This window comes from Microtus ochrogaster, unplaced genomic scaffold (assembly GCF_000317375.1).
Source record: "Microtus ochrogaster isolate Prairie Vole_2 unplaced genomic scaffold, MicOch1.0 UNK1, whole genome shotgun sequence".
Classification (NCBI taxonomy): Eukaryota; Metazoa; Chordata; class Mammalia; order Rodentia; family Cricetidae; genus Microtus; species Microtus ochrogaster.
Genome location: NW_004949099.1, coordinates 35,993,548 through 36,015,655, shown reverse-complemented (window position 1 = coordinate 36,015,655; position 22,108 = coordinate 35,993,548). Strand labels below are relative to the sequence as shown.

Below are 22,108 nucleotides of genomic sequence, written 5' to 3'. Positions count from 1 at the left end.
TAAAGGGTCTTAGGAGAGAACATGCAACTAAAAGGCTCATCACATGATGCTGTGAGGGTGATGGGAGTGCACAAGTTGGTACGGATGAGCCCTACTCATGCACATACATAGAACATACATGTAGTCTCATTCATACACATATGCATATAAAAATGTAATCTGTCTCTCTCTCTCTGTTTTGCACACGCACACACAAATGCTTAAGCAACCAAACAAAGAGGTGTCAGTGTAGGGCAGTGGTAAACCCGTGTAGAGATGGGCATCTGTTCTTCTTAACTCTCTGCAATTCAGAAGTTACTCAAGAGTTCAGTGACCATGCGAGACAGAGATAGTCTGAGTGGGAGCGAACAGAATATGCATTAAGATTGATTTCTCATCTTAGTGTTTCAAGCGGTGTGTGAGGATTCTAATATTTGCGTGAAACAAAAATAGCAGTAGGAAAGAAAATACATGAGGTAGTTTATTTTAACTTAGGAATATTAGTTATTTCTAAAATTATAAAATCAAAAAAAAATTTCCTAAACATACTGAAAACAAACAAAAACTACCAGAACAAATAGAATACTGTGGTGTGATGATGAAAGTTATGTTTAAAAGTTTAAAATTACGGTGCTCAAGAGAACTATAAAACAAAACGCCTCTCATCTTTGAGCCCCACATGCCCAAGGAGAGATGACTTCCAGGAATGTTGTGGGCTGTCCTTATAATTACCCAATTTTGTTTACATAAGATAACAAACCACATTTTCACTTCTGCAAACAAGTTTGTTTGCCCCTCAGCATGTGGGAAGGATGTGTGCTCACCTGAGTGTGGGCGGCATGTGTACCTGACTGCACGTAGGCAGGAAGTGTGTCACTGTGGGATTTTGCTCCCGGTTGCATGAAGGCAGAAGCAACCAGCCTTGTGAGTTTTGCCTTTATAAACCCCTTACAAATGTAATTTGGAGCATCTTGAGAAAGCCTTAGGGTACAGTCCTGGCACCACGAGTATCCAGCACAAGTATCTGAATAAAGTCTCTTATTTGTTAAAATTTGTTCATGATCAGACTGGTGAATCTCTAAATGACCCCAGACCTGTAACGGCGGTGGTCAATTTCTGTGTTTAGTCTTGTGTGGATTTTGGGAACTGAGTATGTCTGTGACCAGAGCATTAGAAACGCTGGACTCAGAACTGCAGCTCAACTTTCAGCGTAGGGTCACCACAGGACTACTGAGGGTCTGACAGGAGTTCAGGCTGAGGATGAACACTGCCTCTGGGTTGCACGGCCACTGAGGCTGCAATAGGAACCCTAACTAAGACAGAATCCCCCACTGGGACATGAAATTTGTATCAGTTTATGGAATCTTTGGACAGGGAAACAGCACTGTTGAGGTCTGGAGAAAGGAGGCTGTGAAGATCAAAGACAAAAGATGGTCTTTTATCCAGATCAGCCCAAGACTGGATAAAGCAGAAAGAGGAAGAGACTCCTAGGAAGAATTGATTTCTCTTCTCTACTGTCCCACTCTGCCTGAACACCCCAAGACTAGAGCAGATTTCCTGGACAGCATCCAACTGGTACAACTTGGCATGAGCTGGAACACATCAGAAAGACATTTTTCTCTTCCTGGCTACCAATACCCAGCACCCTCAACTCTCCTCTTCAGGGGGAAGACTATTCCGGCTCCTACTTGTTCACGGCCTCTGTCCCCACCCAGGCTGCTCATGGTTTTCTTCTCAGATCCCTCCCTGGAATTTCCTGTGGGCAGTGTCTTAGCTAGGGTTTCTATTGCTGCTGTGAAGAGACACCATAACCACCAGCAAGTCTTATAAAGGAAGATATTTAATTGGGCTGGCTTGCAGTTTCAGAGGTGAGAAGCACGGCAGCACGCAGGCAGACATGGTGCTGGAAAAGGTGTTGGGAGTTCTACATCTTGATCTGCAGGCAGCCATGGTGCTGGAAAAGGTGTTGGGAGTTCTACATCTTGATCTGCAGGCAGACATGGTGCTGGAAAAGATGTTGGGAGTTCTACATCTTGATCTGCAGGCAGCAGTGGGAGTCTGTGTCTATACACGTGTTTCCCTTAAATAAATAAGCCTTGATTATTCCTAATTCTGAATTGGTGTGGGATTATTTTGTGACTTCCATCTTCAGGCAGTGGTCAATGGGTTCAGTGTTTATGAGAAAGTCTTGTCATCCAAAGTACTATACACAAAGAAGTTTGATTTCTGTGGCCATGGGAGATGGAGCTTTGTGTGCATCATTATTAAACTGTTAGAATCAGTTTATTGTTTTATTAGTAATAGTGGAATCAAGACCAAGCTATCAGGAGATGAAGGGTGGAAGGGGGCTTCTTTCTCTCTCTGTTTCTCTGTTCTTATCCCCAACTGAACTTAGTTCTTTGTTTCTCCTACATTCTGTTCATTCTGTTATGTAGTATGAGGTCCTGTTTGTCATGGTTTCTGTCTTGCCCAGTTCCCACAGTTGGTAAGCCCCAAAGAAATTACACAGAGAATCTACATTAATGATAAACTGATTGTCCCATTAGCACAAGTTTCATATTAGCTCTTATAACTTATATTAACCCATTATTCTTATTTGTGTTAGTCACGTGGCTCAGTACCTTTTTCAGTGAGGCAGGTCATATCCTGCTTCTTTGGTGGTCTTGGAAGGACTGGGGAAAGAGCTTCCTTTTTCCCAGAATACTCCTGTTCTTATTCCCTACTTCTATTTCCTGTCTGGTTTTCCCACCTATACTTCCTGCCTGGCTATCAGCCAATCAGCGTTTATTTAAAATATAATTGATAGATATAGAATTGTTCTCCTGCACCGGTACATGTTTTTTATTTTGTTTTTCCCCGAAGCACTGGGCCTGATCTGCCTCTCTGCCCTGCATAAAGACAAAACCGGCTAAGTTGCAGGAAGATCATGAAGTTGTTCTCTAGGAGATTCCCTGCAAAGCTTTCACCTTGCCACCTGGTGTGTAATTTGAGAACTGACAGATGAAGAATTCCTGACTGTCCATAGGGCTACCGCTTGATTTAGTTCCAGTCACTGGTGTGGCCTGATCCACTGCCACCTGCCTGTATTCTTCTTTGTTGGACCTGCCATCTGTTTACCTAGTCCTTCATCTGGACCTTGTTTTTTCCTCTTGCCTCTGCAGCTGGGCTCAAGTCATTGGCTCTGATCTCAGAGCCAGGCTGCATCCTCGGCTCCTCTGCAGCTGGCTCCTGTCTCTTCTGTTATCACTACAGAGTCTTCCTACAACCCTATTCTCCCACTCCTAAAACTGGAGTGTTCTGGAGCCTCTTGTGCCTTTAAAGTGATTGTGGAAACTATGGAGAGTTAGCAAGCAAGCAAGGAAGCATAAACAAAAATAAATAAATAAGCAAATGAGATAGATTTAGTGTGTAATATGTGATTGGGTGCTAATACTACTAATTAAAATTGAATTAACAAAAGCTGTTACACCTCAACAGCGGTTAACAAAGAAAGTGGGAATGCCTGACGCTTTTCTGCCTTTGAAACCTTGTGAATTTATTATTCAGTAAATCCTGACACCATGAAAAGACACAAATGTTCCTTTGTGTTTGTGACACAGTGTGCTTAGGCCACACCCTCTCTTTTAGTAGATGAAAGGGTGGGAAGATGAGCTTCAACACGGGTTCATAGACAGCAACTTTCTTTGTCAAGTTGTGCTACTGCGACAGAACACTTGACACAGGGTGATTCTGAGGAACAAAAATTTAATTCCTATTTCCAGAGACCTAAAAAATCCAAAATCTAGGTACCAGGGGGTTCAACCTCAGGTACCAAAATAGCACAATTATCACATCATCTGGAGAAAAGAATTAGTGTGTTCTTTGTGTTAGAAGAACAGAGAGAGAGAGAGAGAGAGAGAGAGAGAGAGAGAGAGAGAGAGAGAAATCATGTCTTTCTCACAGTAGCATCTATCTGTTCACAGAGGATCTAAATATCTCCATTAAATTTCCCCTATTATTTACTTATTATCTTTCTATTAAATTAGACTTTATTCCCTCCAGTCACAGTAATTCTGTATTTGCTGTATGTAATGCCTTACCTATCTTACCAGCTTTATTTAATTTTTGGAATCCAGTAATATAGTCCACAATATAGTCTTATAAAATTAGTTTCAGATCTTCATAGTTTGTATATATGAACAAATACGTTTTTTTTAAAGTACTAGCCATATATTCTGCAATCTTATTCAATTACTTAAGTGTTCTACAAGCATTTCTGCTAAATTCCTGAGACTGTCAGCATACACGAGTGTGCTGTCTGTGAATACTTTTCCTTTCCATGCTGCATGCCCATTCTTTACTTCCTACCTTCCTACCTATGTCTTCTAATGAGAAATTGGGTATGAGTGGAGAAAAAGATGTTTGTTCTCAGTCTTTGGGAGAAAGAATAACAGGGACCCAGACCTTAGTAGACCCTGAGACCTTAGCATAACTGACTCCATGATGGATGTACCATTCAGGCTGTAAAACTCAGTATGTAGACAACACCACCTGCTGAAAATAAAAACACACACCTAATCCATCAAAGTCCACAGTTACGAGAAAAATCTCTAAATGTACTAACCTTGCTTTTTGACTTCTACAGCTCCAGTTTTGGCTAACTGCTCTTGTCAGCTGAAGCATGTGAACTCAGGACATGGCTTTTGTGCTCAGAAGCTCACCCTGAGAAAAGTCTGGTTCTACAATGGGATCCTGAATATCCAGTGTAGTTACTGACCAGCTAATAAAGATTTCTATTGGTTTAAACCCATGTCCAAGCAATCTTCTCTGGTGAATACTGCACATTTTTGGAGGTCCCACTGAGATCCCGGAGAATAGACCCTAAGACACCAGAGGTCTTAGAGCACCTTAGAGGAAGAGTGTAGTGGTCAGTGGATTCCAAGGGTGTATACAACCTGAGATGTTTCAGGTCCCCAGAGCTCCCTTTGATCGACTGCTGTCTAATGCTTCAGGGGGGTCTGAGATCTCCATCCCCAAAGGAAACAAATTAGAAAGTCACCTGGTCTGTCACCTCCAGAGGTGAGTTCAGTCAAGACCCCTTCTGTTTGGACATGTGGCTGCTGATCTGGTATCCGGGATCCATGTGAGACATCACTGAAGGACTCTTTAACAGGCCCAAGCCTTGCCAACATGGTGTCTGCAGGTTCTGTCCTCTCCCTCCCCCTCCTCCTTGCTAAACCATTAGATTACATTCCTAAAACTAGCCACCAAGGTCTATTCCTGTATTTACCCAATTCTTTATGTCTAACTAAAACTCCAAGGTCCAACCATCAAAATGCCAAGGTGTAGCAGTCAAAACTCATCATTTAGCTACTCTGACTCACATGTCCAATCAGGGCTTACCACCTCATCCTAACACAGACTTCCCCTTTTTCTCCTTAACAACCACTCCTACAGAAACACCTGCCGCTGGCTGTCTGCCTTTGCCTGATCCAGAGCTACCCTATGTCTCTGCCTCCCACCTCCACCACAAGCCTTCCCTTCCTTACACTTTGTATTCCCATCTCGTGTCCATCCAAACCTCCACTGCCGCTCTTGAGACCCTGCAGCTCCTGGAGCTCTTCAAAGCTCACTACCACTGCCTTGGTCTCTGTTCCCTGCTGCCCTATTAAAACCCAAATCCCCCACCTTTGATAAGCCCTCCCCAGAGCCTTCTAAATTGCCGAAAGCTCTTTAGTGCTGTCTACAGACCCCAGATATGCTTCCCATATCTTCCTAACACACGTAGTGATCTGGGAAGAATGAGGATTTCTAAAAGACAACTCCATCACTAACTCTTCGTATTACTACTCCCAACCCAGGCCTTCCTGAACCAAGCCGCTCATCCGACTCTCCTAAGGTATACAGGGATCACTGGTTTCTGCGGGCTATTGTCACCCACCAGATTTAACCCCATGCTCTAAAGTCTGCCTTCTCAGCTACTTCTCCCTTCCATGTGCTCTACCCATTCTCTATGACATAAATGTCTCTCCAGCTTCGAGAGCCTTCTCAACCCTCTCTAGAACCTAGCCTGCACACTCCTCTAGCATCTCTCAGCTCTGGCCTGCCACACCCATAGGGAGTCTGCAGTAAAGACGCCAGTTCCCCTCTCCCTTAGACACTCTCAATCTCTGACCTCTTCAAAGACCCTGACCTTTCCCTTCTTTCCTTTTGCTTCTTCTGGCCAATCACCCTAAGCCTGCTCATTCTCTACAGCCTGGCCAGGTAGGGAGGGATTGATGCTCATAGGCATGTGGTTGTCAGGGTCCCAAGTTTTCCCCTGCTTTATCCTTAACCTGCTTCTGGCCTCCCTTTTACCTTCCGAGATCGGCCTGGTCCATCTCACCCAGGTAAACATGCAGGCCAACAGGTCTCTTTGTCAGGCTGCTCTTTCCCATCTTCCACCTTCCTCCACTTCCCAACTTAACCCTTTCCCTTCTCCCGAGGGGGATCTGCAGTCCTGCCTGAGGCAGTCTAAAACTTTTTTTTTTTTTGCTTCTGTTACCTCTCTATACTTTTTGGGGGGGCTTCTATGATACTGTGTGACCATATTCTCTTGTCTCTCAGCTCCTGCCTGCAGCTTCTGCTCTCAGATACCTCCGAAAGTTCCCTCTTTCCCCTTAAAGCTACCTACTCTGCCTTTTCCTCTGCGGAGCTCCTCCTGCAGCTTACAAAAAAAAAAAAATGATGTTATATCTCTTATAGCTTGCTCTGTTCTGCACTTCTAAAAGTCTCTTATCTCCACTTGGAACTCAAACATCTTTTAACTACTAAAACTTATAAATTGTTATTTAATTCATTTAATGATAAACTTTATTTAACATCCTGTATATGTTTTCAATATTAAGCTGAAAATCAGGTATGCTTAATAGATAGATGGTCCTCAAACTCTTCAGAGATCTGCTGAATATGGCATTTAAAATGTTTAATAAAAGAGTTTTCCATAACAGACATACCAATTTTTACTGGAAATCCCAAGTTCTACAAAGAAGACAGATTGGGTATATGACTTCACCTGGATTGTGGTAATGCTAACCACTGGCTGAAACTGTGTACACTGTTGGGTTGATTACCCCACTCTGCCTGGCCAAAGTAAGGTCAGTTCTCCCAAGTTCCTCTACAGGAAAAAATCTCTCAGATCTGAGTCTGACCACCAAAGGCCAAAGTTGCTCTATGTGGCAGCTGAAGATTAATTGTTCTCCTATAAGACAGTTGAAGACCTACACCACTGCCCCAATGAAGCCGTGGAAGCCTAGGGCAAACATCCAGACGATGTCATTTTCAGTGATGCACAGGCCATTTGGATTATACCTCCTCCCAGAATTCATCCTTCTCAGATCTCTGATGACTTGACTGGAATGACTAAACCTCACCAACCACTCCCCAGCAGCCTGGGATCTCACTTCTTGTGGCAGGTGGCCTCATCATGTTCCTCCTAGATACTGGAGCTACCTTTTCAGTACTGAGAGAATTCTGGGATCTCATTCACCCCTCTCCTTCCTTCATAGTCAGAGTACATGGTAGGTCTTCCAGACCTCTCTAAAAACTCACTCCTGCAAAAACACTTGCTGCTTGCTGTCTGCCTTTGCCTGATCCAACAGCTAGTCCCTGACCCAACTGCCCCTCCAGAGTAATGAATCTTCTTTGTGCTGAGAATTTAGTGTCTGAGCCCTGTACTGACTCCAAGAGCCCCATAAACCTTTCAGAAACCACTGTGGGTCCTTTTTTTTTCCCAATCAGCATGCAGACAAGTAGGTTAAGAAAGAAATGAATGCTGTTTGTGTGTTTTCCATGCCCAGGAATGGTTTCTTACAATTTCCTCTCAAATGTTCATCTAAAAAACATAGACTTTATATAGATACTCACTTGGGAGTTATTTAAGTGTGATAGATGGCCATTCAAAATGGAGGCATATACAGTGACTGGAAAGATGTTCATATATAATACAATGAATTAAGGAGCCTCATAGCCAGTTGTAAATGAATAAATAAAGATTTACTTGCCTCTGTGAGCATAAAATGTATTCTAGGACAAAAAGAAAAAGTAGGCTTTTCTCTGTTAAAATCTGCAATACATACCTCATAGGGAATCTAACTACCATGATTTATAAACTGCTATTTGTTTGACATAGAACCTTCTAGAGAGGTGCAATCAGTGTGTGCTTGACAGAAAGGCATTTTTAGCTGTGCAGTAGGTGCTAATGAAGTTTGAACGATATGGGCATTTCAGAACAGGCACAGGCTATATCCAAACAAGCTAGCTTTAGACATAGACACAGTGCTAACTGTGTCCTCCTGGTAATTTTCTTAATATATTAATTGATTGATAACTACAGTCTCCAGAGATGCTGTGGGCTCCCTACTGTCTTCCATCCGGCTCTCTCTCTCTCTCTCTCTCTCTCTCTCTCTCTCTCTCTCTCTCTCTCTCTCTCTCTCTCTTTAGGAATCATAAGATGGCTCGCAGCTCCTTCTCCAGCACCATGTCTGCTGCACTTTGTGACACTCTCTACCTTGATGATAATGGGCTGAACCTCTGAAACTGTAAGCACACTCCCAATTAAATTCTTTCTTTTATAGGAGTTTCCTTGATCATGGTGTCTCTTTACAGCAATAGAACAGCGACTAAGACTTTTACCCTCCTGCTCTGAGACAAAAGCCTATCAGCTTAAAACAGACCTTGTAGGTTTTTGTCTCCCATCTGCACGTCCTCTGGCTCAACAAGGTCAAGGATGGATCAGGTTACACAATAGTTCCTTCTATTCCTTCAGCCAATAGCTGCTGAGATACCAGCCCATCGGGGTGTGGTCTCTCTCTCTTTAAAAAAGCAGCGACTGCCCTTCGCTTGCTCTCTTGCTTCCGGCTCCACTTCTGGCTCCTAGACTCCCTTCCTGATTGCGCAGAGGGTTGTTGTCTGGGACGGTGATCTGTAAGTTTTCCCCTTTAAATAAATAACCATTCTATTAATCATAATTCCAAATTGGTGTGGGATCATTTGCGACTTACACCTTCAGTGAACCAATCAACCTTCCTACTTTTCGTCAAACTGACCAATCCTAAATTAGGGGAGGAAGACTTTTCAGAGACCTTACGATCTTTTTCAGGCCTGTTTTTCTCTGTGTGTACTTCCTCACCCCCAATAAATACCTTTCTTTCACTGCTGGTTCTGTCTGCCGCTGTCCTTGGTGTTTGCGATTTCTCTGCTGCTACCTGTTGTATTCCAGATCTTCCCTGCCATTTAATTCTATAACTGGCACAGAAAACAAACCTGACCAAGACTGCATCAACACTTCAATTGATAAAGTGTTAGGATTGCTGAGAAGATAAAGAATTGATCATATGGTTAGAAGAAAACTATGACGACCATCTGGTGAATGATTCTATGTTCAGAACGGAAAGGGAGGAGAAACGTGTGTGTTGCCTTGCAGATCTCTGCTTTGTTTTGATAGACTGTGGTGTGTTTGCTGGCTGAAAGCACAGAATGTGTGTGCGTGTGTTTCGTGGTAAAACTCCGAGTGTAGTGTGGATGTGAGGTGACTGTGGAAGGCTGTGATAGTCAACATTTAGTTTCTGTGGCAAAATACCTGAGAGCTCAACTGATGAGGATAGTTTTTCCAGAGGTTTCAAACCATGGTTGCTTTGACGTTTGTAATGAGGCTCCACAGCATGACTTTGGGTGAGAGAAAGTTTGTGGATTGCGGGAGGGGTAAGGGAGAGTTTCCAATATCCTGTTCCAAGCCATGGCTTCGCTACCCCACTTCCCTCCAACAGATCCTACCTCCCAGAAGTACCAGTACCTCTCATTTGCATCACAGGTTGGTGACCAAACCTTGAAACACATGAAATCGTGGCATCATGGAAATTGAGAGGCATTTCAGGTCAAAACTGGTAACATCTACCACTGTGTAGTACATGACGGAGTTAATCAAAATGAAGTTTGAAAGCTATATGAAAACCTACATTTCTTGTAACCCAATTTAAAAGATTTTAAGAGAAAATAATGGAAGACATGTAACATGAATGAACCTAGTGGGTGGCAAGGGTGGACACCAAGAGTTAATGTTTTCTTGAGACCTGGGACTCTTTCTAAGGTTTTTCTTATTGCACTTTATCTCTCTCTTTTTATTCTGTCTTTATGCAAACTGTCTCACTCCATATATTCCTGTTTTCTACTTACTGTTAGGAATATTTCCTAAAATGAGCTTCTCCGCCAACATAAATAATTCAAATCAGGCCAAATCAGACCAAATTAAAAGATATCTAGGTTTAATTGGACATCTGCGCTCTTGGGTGGCCTGAGAGAGGGGGACGGAAAGCAGACACAACCACCGAAGAGAAAGAGGGATAACCACATGTTTATTCTCTGGGAGGCAGTTTAAATAGCCTGTGGGAGTGGTCTTGACCTTTCCTGGGGAGGGGTCAAGGTTTGGTGGGCTCTCTTGACCCTCCCTGGGGAGGGGGTCAAGGTTTGATGGGCTCAGGGGAGGGGGATTCCAAAGATAAATGCCAGAGGCTAGGATTACATTCCAAACTCTTTGTATAAGGGTAGGAAGCTGAGGTGATATTTATGACCAACATTTTAGGCTCTCTTTGGATTTAGGGACATCGGCTCAAGTCTGTCTACTTCCTGTGGGCATGGGGTGGGGGAAGGGGGAAGGGAGAGCTGGGTGTTGGTGGGTTTACTTTCAGTGAGAGTTGTGGCTGGAGAGGCCAGGCATCTGTTCCTTGAGGAAGATGAAAAGGCAGGTGACTAGGAGAAAATATATTGTTATTAACCATATTGTTTGTATCAACAAAGATGAGTGTGCCAGGATGAGGAGCAGGTAGGCCCTTCATTGTCGCATCTTGGAAAACTGGAGGGTAGAAGGTCCTAACTGCTGGACAGACCAAGAATCCTGAGTAGGTGCCTGCTTGAGCCTGGAGAGATGGTACCAGTAAGGGTGTCCCAAGAGCTTGGCAGCCGCGGGGGTGGTGAGGATTACTGTGTGAGGTCCTGTCCATCGAGGTTCAAGAGACCTAGGAGCTAGCTGTTTGAGGAGTACTCTGCCCCCTGGGGAGAGTGGGGCAGTTTTAGGGGCATTAAAGTGCACTGGTGTGGGGTCATGGAGAAAACTGTCAGCATGTGAACAGAGAAGGGACCTCAGAAGGAAGAGGTAGGGTGGTACCCCACCAGTGCAGGAGTTTGGGCTGGGAGGTGATGGTTAAGGAGAAAGGGCCTGCTGTAAAGGAGCTTGCAAGGGCTCAGGCCAGTAGGGGACCGTGGAGTGGCCCTGGGCCGAGTAAGGGCAATGGGGAGAAGGGTGGGCCAAGATAACCTGAGTTCAATGGAGAACTTGGTTAGCTGTTGTTTGATGAGTCCATTGGCCCTCTCCACCATTCCAAAGAATTATGGATGGTAGGGGGTGTGGAATTTCCGGGAGATATTGAGAGCTTCTGACACGAGTTTTATGACCCTGGAAGTGAAGGCTGGCCCATTTTCTGTTTGGATGGATCGTGGGATGCCAAACTGAGGAATGATGTGGTCTAGGGGTACCTGAGCCACCACATCTGCGGTTTCCCTGGAGGGCAGAAACACTTCTATCCATCCTGTAAAGGTGTCAACAAGTATTAAGAGATAACAGAGTTTTTTATGAGTAGGCATATGAGTGAAATCAACCTGTCAATCTTCACCTGGTTGGTGCCCACAAAGCTGGTGTAGAGACTGACATATGTGGAGAGCCCCCTGTGGATTGGCCTGGGCACACGTCTGGCAGGAGGAGTAAACCTGTGAAATACCATCTCAGAGATGGGTAGGGTCAAAGAGGGGCTCCAAGAAGTGGAAGAAAGTTTGGGGCCTATGTGTAGGTCTGGTGGATGTCTGAAATGATTGACAATGCCTGGTCTTGAGGAAGGATGAGACGGTTATTTAAATAGAACCACCCATCTTTGTTTTTGTGCCCACCCCCCCCCCTTTTATGAGCTCATCCTTCTCTTTTGGTTGGTAGCAGGGCTGATAGGAGGGAGTTAAGAACAAAACATGTTTTGTGAAATCAGAGGAGCTGGAGGCCAGCCCCCGGGCCACTGAATCAGCCTTGGCATTGCCAAAGGCCACTGGGTTCTTAGAGGAATGGTGTCCCCCAGTGAATAATGGTTACTTCCGCAGGGAGCTGGAGGTTCTTCAAGAGGTTGGCTATAAGGGGTCTATTAACTGTGGGAGTGTCCTTGGTAGTAAGGAAGCCCCTTTTCTTCCAGAGTGCAGAATTAGTATGGGCTATTGAGAAGGTATACTTAGAGTCAGTATAGATATTAGCCCTAGTCAAGGCAATTAATTTGGCCTTTTGAGAGGAGGTTCTCATTGGCAGGCTGGTTGCTTCAACTGTGTTAGTGGAAGTGACCATTGGGTATGCTGCCTGGAGGTTTCCTCATTTATCTATTTATTATTATTTATCTATTTATTCCATCAACAAACAGGGCGAGTTGGGGATCTATAAGTGGCTGATTTAGAAGACCTGGCCAGGGGTAGGTTAAAGGCTCTACAGCCTCTGGGCAAGAGTGAGAGGAGGTACCAGAGGGGGAGGGAACAGGGAGGAGAGGTGTGAGGTTTAAGGCAGGACTGGAAGCCAAAATAATTTGGGGATTTTCTAGAAACAGTAAATGAAAAGCCTGGACTCATGAAGGCCCAAGGAAAGAAAGAGAGAGAGAAAGGAGGGAGAGAAAGAGAGAGAAAAAAAATAAGAGAGAGAGAGAGAGAGAGAGAGAGAGAGAGAGAGAGAGAGAGAGAGGTGTCTCAGAAGGTCTGAGGCAGTGGGTGGAATATACTGTGATTGGTCCAGACAAGGTGATCTTGTGGACCTTGTGGATCTTGTGCCTCCCAAGTGAGTGCAGCTGCTGCCACCAGGGCTCTCAGGCATGGTTAGCATCCAGAGATGGTGAGATCCAGCTGTTTGGACAAAAAGGCAATGGCCTGAGTCGAAGGCCCAGCCTGTTGGGTTAGAACTCCCTTGGCCACTCCTGACCTCTCATCTGTATAGAGATGGTAAGGTTTCATAGGGTTTGGAAGAGCAAGAGCAGGGGCTGTTAGAAGGACATCTCGCAGGAGAGAGAAATGGCAGCAGACAATGGCCGGGTGGGTGAGAGGCCCTGTGGGGATCTCTCTGGCTGCCTGGTACAGAGGCTTGGCTGTAATGGCAAAGTTAGGGATCCAATGGCGGAAGAACCCTAGCAGGCCTCCAAAATGAGAGGATCTGAGCCCCTGTGATTGGGGACTATAAATCCCACAGGGCCTGAACCCTGTCAGAGGTGAGGGTCTTAGACCCTGGGCTAAGTCGAACACCCAAACATACCACTGTAGGAGAGCACAGCTGAGCCTTAGTTGGCCAAGACTTGATATTCCAGGGATCCAAAGAAGTTGAGAAGTGCGGAGGTGGCCTGTTGGACACCAGGGACAGTGTAGGACTGCAGAGAAGATCATCAGTGTGTGTGCTAGGACCTGAGAGATCTTGAGCCAGAGCTTGGCCAAAGAAATGGGGGCTGTCCTGAAACCCTGAGGGATAACAGTCCACGTAAGCTGTCTGGAGAACCGGGAGTCAGGGTTCTCCCAGGGGAAGGCAAAGAGGAAGTATTGAGTCAGGGTGTAAAGGGACAGTAAAGAAGACATCTTTTAGGTCCAGAACAGTAAAGTAGGAGGTGGTAGGAGGGATGTTAGGAGATTATATGGGTTGTTAACCACTGGGTGAATTGGAATAACTGCCTTATTTATGAGGCGGAGGTATTGAATCCAGTGGTAAGCACCAGAGGACTTACGCACAGGAAGAATTGGAGTGTTGCAGGGTGAGCCAATAGGAATTAAATGTCCTTGAGATAGATGTGTGTAACAGGCTTAAGGCCTCTGCGCCTGTTATAGCTTCGTGGTGGGAGGACTTAGCTGTTTCTTCTTGGGCATTAAAAACTTTAAAGGCCATTTTCACCAATTCCTGTATGGGGGTTTGGAGACCTTTCTCAGCCTTTTTAAACTTTTTTTCTTATATCTAGTGCTGACTGAGAAATAAAATGGGTAGTCAGGACTGTGGCTCCCACTGGGGAGGCTGGGTCCAGGTTAGTATATCGGACCATGGTTTCTTGTAATTGGTTTTAAAAAATGGCTGGGTTTTGGTCAACTAGCTGTGTGATCTCTCGAAGTTTGTCAAAATTAGCTACTTTTTCTGATACCATCTCCATTCCCTGAAGGAGGCATGGGACCATGATGTCCATCTCTATTGGCTATTTTGGCCAGGTTGGTAATCCCAGTGTGGTTCTGTGACTGGCACAGCTACTTCCCCCACAGGGACTGGACTGTCTCCTAGGTGGGTCTGGTTTGCATACTGTCTAGCTGCTGCCTGAATTCGACTTCGCTCCTCAGGAGTGAGAGTAGAAGCCTGGATGACATAGAAATCATGCCAGGTTAGATCATAGGTTGGGACAGACAGTGAAACTCCTTAATATAAACAGAAGGATTAGCAGAAAAGGAACCCAGCCACTTTTCTATTTGAGAAAGATCTGGAAGAGAGAAGGAAACCTGGATTTTAATAACGCCATCGGCTCCAGCTACCTCCTGGAGAGGGCAGAGAAGGGCAGGGTTATGGTGAAATCTGGTATGAGAGGAGATGGGGGAGGGTCAGTCCAGTGTGTAGTGTGTAGGTTGAGGTGTGTGTGGAGGGTAGGGAGATGCAGTAGGAGGGAGGGGAGGGGAGGAAGGTGGGTAAGGAGAAAGTTGACCTTGAACTTCTGGTTTGGCTGTGGAGGGGGCAGGTGGGGCCGGGTAAGGGAAAAGGAATGTGGAAAATGGTTTTCCACAGGAGGGGCTTGAGGAATAAGGATTTGAGGGAGTGGGAGGGGCCAGTGCCTCTTGCTGCATGGTCATGGTGGAGCTATGAGGGTCCCAATACCCAGATGGTCAGGAATCTGGAGGCGCTGTGACCCCAGCAACCAGAACCAGTGCCGCAAGACATTGGCTACTGAGGCAGGTTCAAGATGGACATATGAGAGTTCTGTCCATTTATTTCCATGCTGGCAAAAATTTTCTAGGTACCTGAGGACAGTAAACTCAAGAGTTCCCTCTGGTGGCCATTGCATCCCATTGTCAAGGTCATATTGAGGCCAAATCTTGGTGCATAGAGAAATTGGCCATTCGGGACAGATTGTATCCGGCAGTCCCAATTTATAAAGATTTTGTAGGAGGCAACCCGGACGTGATAATGGATCTGGCTTCAAATTGCAAGCGCTCATTTTAAAAGTCTAAGCCCAATTATGGGGCTCAAGTTTGTTACAGTGTGTCCACAGGGACAACTCTTAAGCCAAAATGGGGCTGTGATGAAAATTGAATGGTAGGCGTGCCTAGCCACGCAATCTTCACTTCAGCTAAACTCGGCTTAGCCACTTGGATCAGGCTTTCATGGTGCAATTGCAACTTCAATGGAAAGCGCCAAAATCCACAAAATCGACTTGAATGGATCCCCTACCATACTGGCATAGAGAAAAAAAAAAGGCGGGGGGACTCACTGAGATGAAGCCGATGTAGTCTGGAAGCTGATTGTTGTCCTGGTGGAGAGCACAGGCGATAAGGGTGTTTCTAACACATGGCCTTGAACCCCTGGGAAAAACAGCCCTCTTGGCGGGACTTCCAAAATGTTAGGAGTATTTCCTGAAACGAGCCTCTCTGCTGATGCAAATAATCCCAATCAGACCAAATTAAAAGATATCCAGGTTTAGTTGGACTCCTGCCCTCTCAGGTGGCCCCGAGGGGGAAACAGAAAGCCTACAAGACTACAGAAGAGGAAGAGGGAAGACCACATGTTTATTTTCTGGGGAGCTGTTTAAATAGCCTGTGGGAGTGGTCTTGACCTTTCCTGGGGAGGGGTCAAGGCTCAGGGGAGGGGCTTCCAAAGATGGATGCCAGAGCCTGGGATTATACTTACTTTTCTCTCTAAAATTTTCCCTATATATTATTATATCTAATAATAATCATTAATCTTTTGCTATTTCCAAACATGTACATTATAACTAATGTCTTGATGCATACCATATCCTATCATCATTCTTTTACTATCTAATATGATTAGAGCTGAAGTGGTGATTGCATATTCATAGCAAACGATACTTCAACAGTGATTGGTTTTTGTATATAGTTTTCTTTTTCACTAGTAAATTTTGTTCTTTCAGAATTTTGCATGTATCTACACTGTGTTTTGGTCTTTTTCTCAGTTCCTTCCCACTCCTAACAGTTTCCCTCTACCTAAAAAATTGCTTTTATTTACTAGATTTTTTTCCTTGTTGTGTCTCACAGAGTTTGATCCTAACTGTCCGTGTGGTTCTAAATTTGGAAATAGTCATCAAAGCCTGGTGGGCCACCCTGAGAGCACAGCTGGAGACCATGCTTCCCTCTTTTCCTAGGATTTGTTGATTGCCAATAGTGTAAGTGTTACAGCTCTGAAGGGAACTGTATCCTGGCTGTCAGAAGCAAGGCTGTATCTGTAACTGTGTTCCCGAGGGGGATGGTTTTCCTTGCAGGAATGTAGCAATCCTGCTCCCCTCTGAGAGAGGTGCTACAGCTCAGTTCTACACTCTGCCAAGAGAGTTTCCCAGCAGAGATGTCCCTTGCTTCTCTGCTCTGCTCCACTAAGGAAGTTTCCCAGCAGAGATGTCCCTTGCTTCTCTGCTCTGCTAAGGAGAAGACCCCTGTAGAGATGCAACAGTTTGCTCCTGAGCTGGTGAAAGTTGTTACTTTTCTGCTCCTCTATACTCCCGAAAAAACAGTTCTTTACCCAAAACTCATCCATTTATTTTACTTATTGGGAGGGAGGAATCCAGAAGAATGGCTACCTCTGCCAGGGTGGAAAAAGGCAGCTACCAACTGAACAGGTACAGGGGGCTTGTTGAGGGCTTCTTAGGGGTGGAGTTTTTCCAGAGTGAATATTTTCAGGGTGGGAACTGTTTGAATTTCAATACCTGAGCTTGGACTGTTGTAGGTGGTACAGGCCATATCCAACCTGGCTAGCTTAACCCCTGAAATAACCATACAGAAATTGTATTAATTTAATTACTGCCTGACCCATTATATCTAGCCTCTTCTTGGCCAACTCTAGCATCCTGATCTAACCCATTTCCGTTAATCTGTGTATTACCATGAGGTCATGGCTTAAGGGGACAGATTCAGCATCTCTGACCTGGCGGCTTCATGGTAGCTCTCCCTGTCTGCCTTCCTCCTCCCAGCATTCTGTTCTGTCTACTCCATCCACCTAAGGGCTACCCTATCAAAGGCCAAGCCAACCAATTAAAGCAACACACAAACAGAAGAACCTCCTACATCATTGAACAAACTCAAAGACTGGCTAGATTTTGGGCTCAGGGATTGACGGTTTCATGCTCAGGTTTTCATACTGAGTTGGTCAGAGGCAGAATGTGTTTCTTTGGCTCTGGTTTAAGGGCCAAAATATGTTTATTTCACTGGCTGTTTTTAACCTTTTGGCTATGGTTTCAGAGCCACAATGCATTTCTTTCACTGACTCAGGTTTTCTTTCACTGACTCAGGTTTTAGTAGTAGAATCAGTTTACTTCCTGCTGCCTATGGATCAAGATGTTGAACTCTCAGCTCCTTCTCCAATGGCATTTCTGCTTGCATGCCACCATGTCCTACCATGATGATAATGTACCAAACCTCTGAAACTGCAAACCAGCCCTATGAAATGTCTTCCTTTAAGAGATGCTGTGGTCATGGAGTTTCTTCACAGCAATCGAAACCCTAAGACAGAAGTTGGTGCCAGGAACCAGAGTATTGCTGTGATAGGCCCGACCATGTTTTAGGGGACTTAGGGTTAGGAAAACAGTGGAATACTTTAAATGTTGCTTAGCGGACCATCTTAGTAGAAGCATAGAAGATGATGATGCTGAAGGTGATTTGAATTGTGGGTGCCTGGCTCAAGAAATTTCAGAGAACTTTAGTGTGCTGCCTAGAGATCATTCTTGTGATATTTTAGTGAAGATATGGCTGCTTTTTGCCCTTCTCTGAAAAGTCTGCCTGAGGGTAGAGTGAAAAGTTTTGCATTGGCAAAGGAAATTTCAAAACAGCCTAGTGTAGACTCTGCCGTGTGCTTACTCGTGTTGACTCTTATAAAGATTTATAATAAAAGGGGGCAAGCAGAGCAAGGAAAATTACAAAATGTATAATTTGAGGAGAAAAGGGGCACCAGGAAGTGGAATGGAACTAAGCCCTTTGTGACCTTAGGGCAAGACTCCACACAGCTAAGCTTCCAACTTGTGAAAAGGAATTAAAGAAAAACTTAGATAAAAGGTGTGATGGTTCATGTCTTTAATCCTAGCACTCCAGAAACAGAGACAGGTAGATCTTTGAGCTTGAGACCAGTGTGGTCTACAGAGCAAGTTCAATGACAGTGAAGCTTAGGCAGTGAAGGAAATCATTAAAACAGAAAGGTAGTGAAGATGTAATTGAATGAGGGGGCCATATTCTAGCTCCAGGAAACAGAAGGACTTGGCAGTTTCAGTCATGTAGTTCTGGCTTTAGAGTCAAGGACAGAAGAAAGGGATTATGGAATCTTCCTCCATGAATAAGGAGAGCTGCTTAGGCCAGGCATGTGTCAGGAGTGTCCCTGAATGGTGGTCTAGAGAGGCCAATGTGCGAAGCTGTGAAGGTGAAGCCTGGATTGTTTTGGATAACCCAAGATGTTAGAGATGCCAGAGTCCAGGGATACCTGCCATGGAAAACTGCTAACAGGGAGTGGAACCAGCTCAATAGAGAGAAGTGTGCTGCAGTCAACAAATCTGAAAGGAGTTGGAGATCTGAAGAGCACTGTGACATCAGTCAGACATGGAGATACAAAGTCTGGAGATTGCACAGCTGGTTTTCTGTCTTGCTTTGATCCAGTATTTTTTCATTATCCTTCTTTTCCTCCATTTTGGAAAAGTAATGTATATCCTGTGCCATTATATATTGGAAGTATGTGATCTGCTGTTTGGTTTTGATTTTACAGATTAAAGTTAAGTGATTGCATGAATCTCAGAAGAGACTTTGAACTTTAGACTTTCAGATAAATTTGAGATGTTATAGACTATGGGGACTTTGGAAGTCGGACTGAATGCATTTTTGCATTATGATATGGTTACAAGCCTATGAGAGCCAGGAAGTAAAATGTGGTGGCTTAAAAAAAAATGGCCTCTGTAAGGAGCAGCACTATTAGGATTATGACTCTACTGCACTAGGTATGGCCTTGTTGGAGGAAATGTGTCACCGTGGGGGTGGGCTTTGAGGCCTCCTATGCTCAAGCTATGCTCAGTGTAACACACAGCTCACTTCCTCTTGCCTGTAGATCAAGATGTAGAACTCTCAGCTACTTCTCCAGCCCCATGCCTGACTGTATGTTGCTATGTTCCACCATAATGAGAATGGACTAAAGCTCTGAAACCGTAAGCCAGCCCCAATTAAATGTTTTCCTTTGGAAGAATTTCTGTGGTCATGGTGTCTATTCACATCAAAAGAAGCCCTAACTAAGGTAGGAGGAGTCCCAAGAAGTATTGTCTTCTATACATGACATACCCACTGCACTCATGAACCTATAGCCATTGTGATGATGTACACAAGAACTTCAAAAGATCAAGTTAGGCAACATTCCAGGATGGGTATGGGAGGAGCTTATGAGGCTCTACTCTACATAAGGTATTGGTAGTTGATGGCTATTAGGAATGAGGAGTCATTTTTCTTCAGGAATATAACCACTGCTCAGGTAGAAGCCTGAGGTAGATTGCCACTGCTCAGGGAGATGATTCCATACCTAAGTGCATACAGACAGTATTAATTGGATTCAGTGGCCATAAAAAATGAAGAGAATGTAGAGGTTGGGTGGAGATGTGCTGGAAAGATGGGAAGGGGAGTAAAAAATGAGAGCTGTAAGTGAATAGGATCAGAAACACTACACATATATGAAATTTCCAAAGAATAAATAAAAAACATTCTTAATAAAAAAAATAGTACTAGTTTCCTATTCTGCAGGTTTGTTTTTCTCTTGGACAAAGTTCAAAGTCTGTCTCTATGCCCTAGCTCCCCAAAATGGGCAGTGAAGGGAGGGGGAATGGACCTTCAACTCCAGAAATGCAGAGTTACTGAGTAGCAGTGACTTCTTCCAAAGGGCCTTCTGCAGCTGCTCTGCTTGGAGACAGAGAAGGGAGGAGTTTCCTGGCAGTTCTCTCTGTTATGGGTACCCCAGAATCCCTGCTGGTATGCAAACCCACTCAGTGATGAGCCCAGCCTTCAGGGTGTTTTCTTTCTTTGGTCTCTGCTCCCTTCTGTCTTGTTGCTTTTGTTCCTGGAGATTAGCAGCAAGCTCTTTGCTCCCCCTCCCTCTCCCTCTTTCTGTCCTTCCTTCTCTGTCTCTGAGTTCTTGCCATATGGCACAGACTGGCCTGAGGTACGTGGTCTCCCTTGCTTCAGCCTTCTGACTGCAATAACAGATAAATAAAACAAGGAAGACAATACAGTGCATAAAAGAGGAGTAAAATCAAGAGGCAGAAATACTGGAAATAATAAAATTGAAATTTTGTATATAAACAACTGAGTAAATCAAACAAAAAGGAATCTTAATATGAAGCCTCATCGATAAAATGGCTTCAAAGAAGACACAGTATCATAGCAACTCATGGGCAGAGAAGGAGAAAACCCCTCCTCCCCTCTGTGATATTTGCCTTTCCGAGTCTGGCTTTAAAACACATGCAGCTATGCTTACTGCAGAATAGGCTATGAAATAATCTCGTGCTTTGCAGATGTAAAGCAAACAGTTGGCATTTTGTACTGGCTGTGACCGTTAATGAATTGCCTCAAGGACTCTCTGAAAACACATTTTCCATTATGAGTCCCTCACAGACAAAGAGAAAGGGACTAGAGCTGTGAGATGCTCATGGGATAATTTACCACAAAACATGACTGTCCTTTTTGTGTGTTTACCCAGGAAACAGAACTCAGGATTGATTACATTTCGAAGTCCTTCCATGGCTCCAGCTTACACCACCTCCACCTATCTCCTGACAGAGTAAACCCTGCCACTTTCCTGCCAGATGGAGGCTAGGGTGGCCAGGATTGCCTCCAGTGTCTTCCCTCTGGATCCTTGTCTTCAGTTTCCTTCTGCTTTCCTCTACAAATCTCAGGGATCTTCTGTGTATACCATCACCTAAAGGGTGATTTAAATATCGAATGCAAGAAAAATAAAATAAGGAAGGGAAGGAGTGGGTATGGGAGACTAGATCACGTGAGGGTTCTGCGCTCTGCGTCTAACGCCCCCTCGATGCTGTCTGTCCTTGCACCCTGACTCGATGACCCAGGGGCTGCAGGCGCTCCAGCATATCACCCCCCCACACACACACACACTGGACTTGAGTCACAGACAGTCTTCCTTCTGAGATACTCGCATTGGCACGGATCACAGCTTTAGTCTCAGAAGTCATCCACTGCCGAATCTGAGCATCAAAGTTAATGGCTGGGTCACTCTCACTACCCTTTGGCAGACTTTTCTCCTTTCACAGAACACATAAATCCCAAGCAGTGAGGCTATTTTCCAATAAAACATATCCAATTTTGTATTTCCGATCAAGTGAATCTTTTATTAGCTCATAAAAATAGACTCTTTGGCTCTTCCTTAAGGCATTCCCACAACCAAACATGGTTTACTTTCTCCTAGCTTTGATCTGATACTTTTTGTGCCATCCCCACCCCATAAAGCCTATTCAAACCAGCACCACTGTATCACTGTTCGGTATTCCAAATTCCTTTCATTCTTGATTTTCATCAGTTTTTATTGCGTATTAGATCTGGAAGCATGGAAATTTCAAAACTGATGACTGAAAGAATGGTGACTAATAGATATGAAAAATGTTTTATTTATCAAATATCTAGAAATACAAAACTACTGCTTTTCTTATGAAGTCCTAAGAACAGGGCTCCAGTAAAACATTTTTTATTCATGGATCCTCAGGCATTTTCATTACCTGTAGCAGTAAAAAGAAAAGAAAATTAAGATGGGCTTGGGTTTCCATAAGCAAACTATGCCCCTGCCTGTAAGTACAAACAGCATAGTGTCCAAGACAGTGCAATGAATACA

The 22,108-nt window shown here is 44.4% G+C and overlaps 1 protein-coding gene across 4 annotated transcripts in view; it reads right to left on the bottom strand.

Moving 5' to 3' along the window:
* Nucleotides 1-21,599: 21,599 nt before the first annotated feature.
* The window catches only part of A2m (alpha-2-macroglobulin), a 46,134-nt gene continuing 45,625 nt past the window's right edge, over nt 21,600-22,108 (bottom strand). For all 4 annotated transcript variants that reach the window (XM_005365162.2, XM_026788200.1, XM_026788202.1 and 1 more), the window contains one exon: nt 21,600-21,995. In XM_005365162.2, coding sequence (XP_005365219.1) covers nt 21,979-21,995 — 17 coding nt within the window. In that variant the 3' untranslated portion in view covers nt 21,600-21,978. The remainder of the gene's footprint in view (nt 21,996-22,108) is intronic.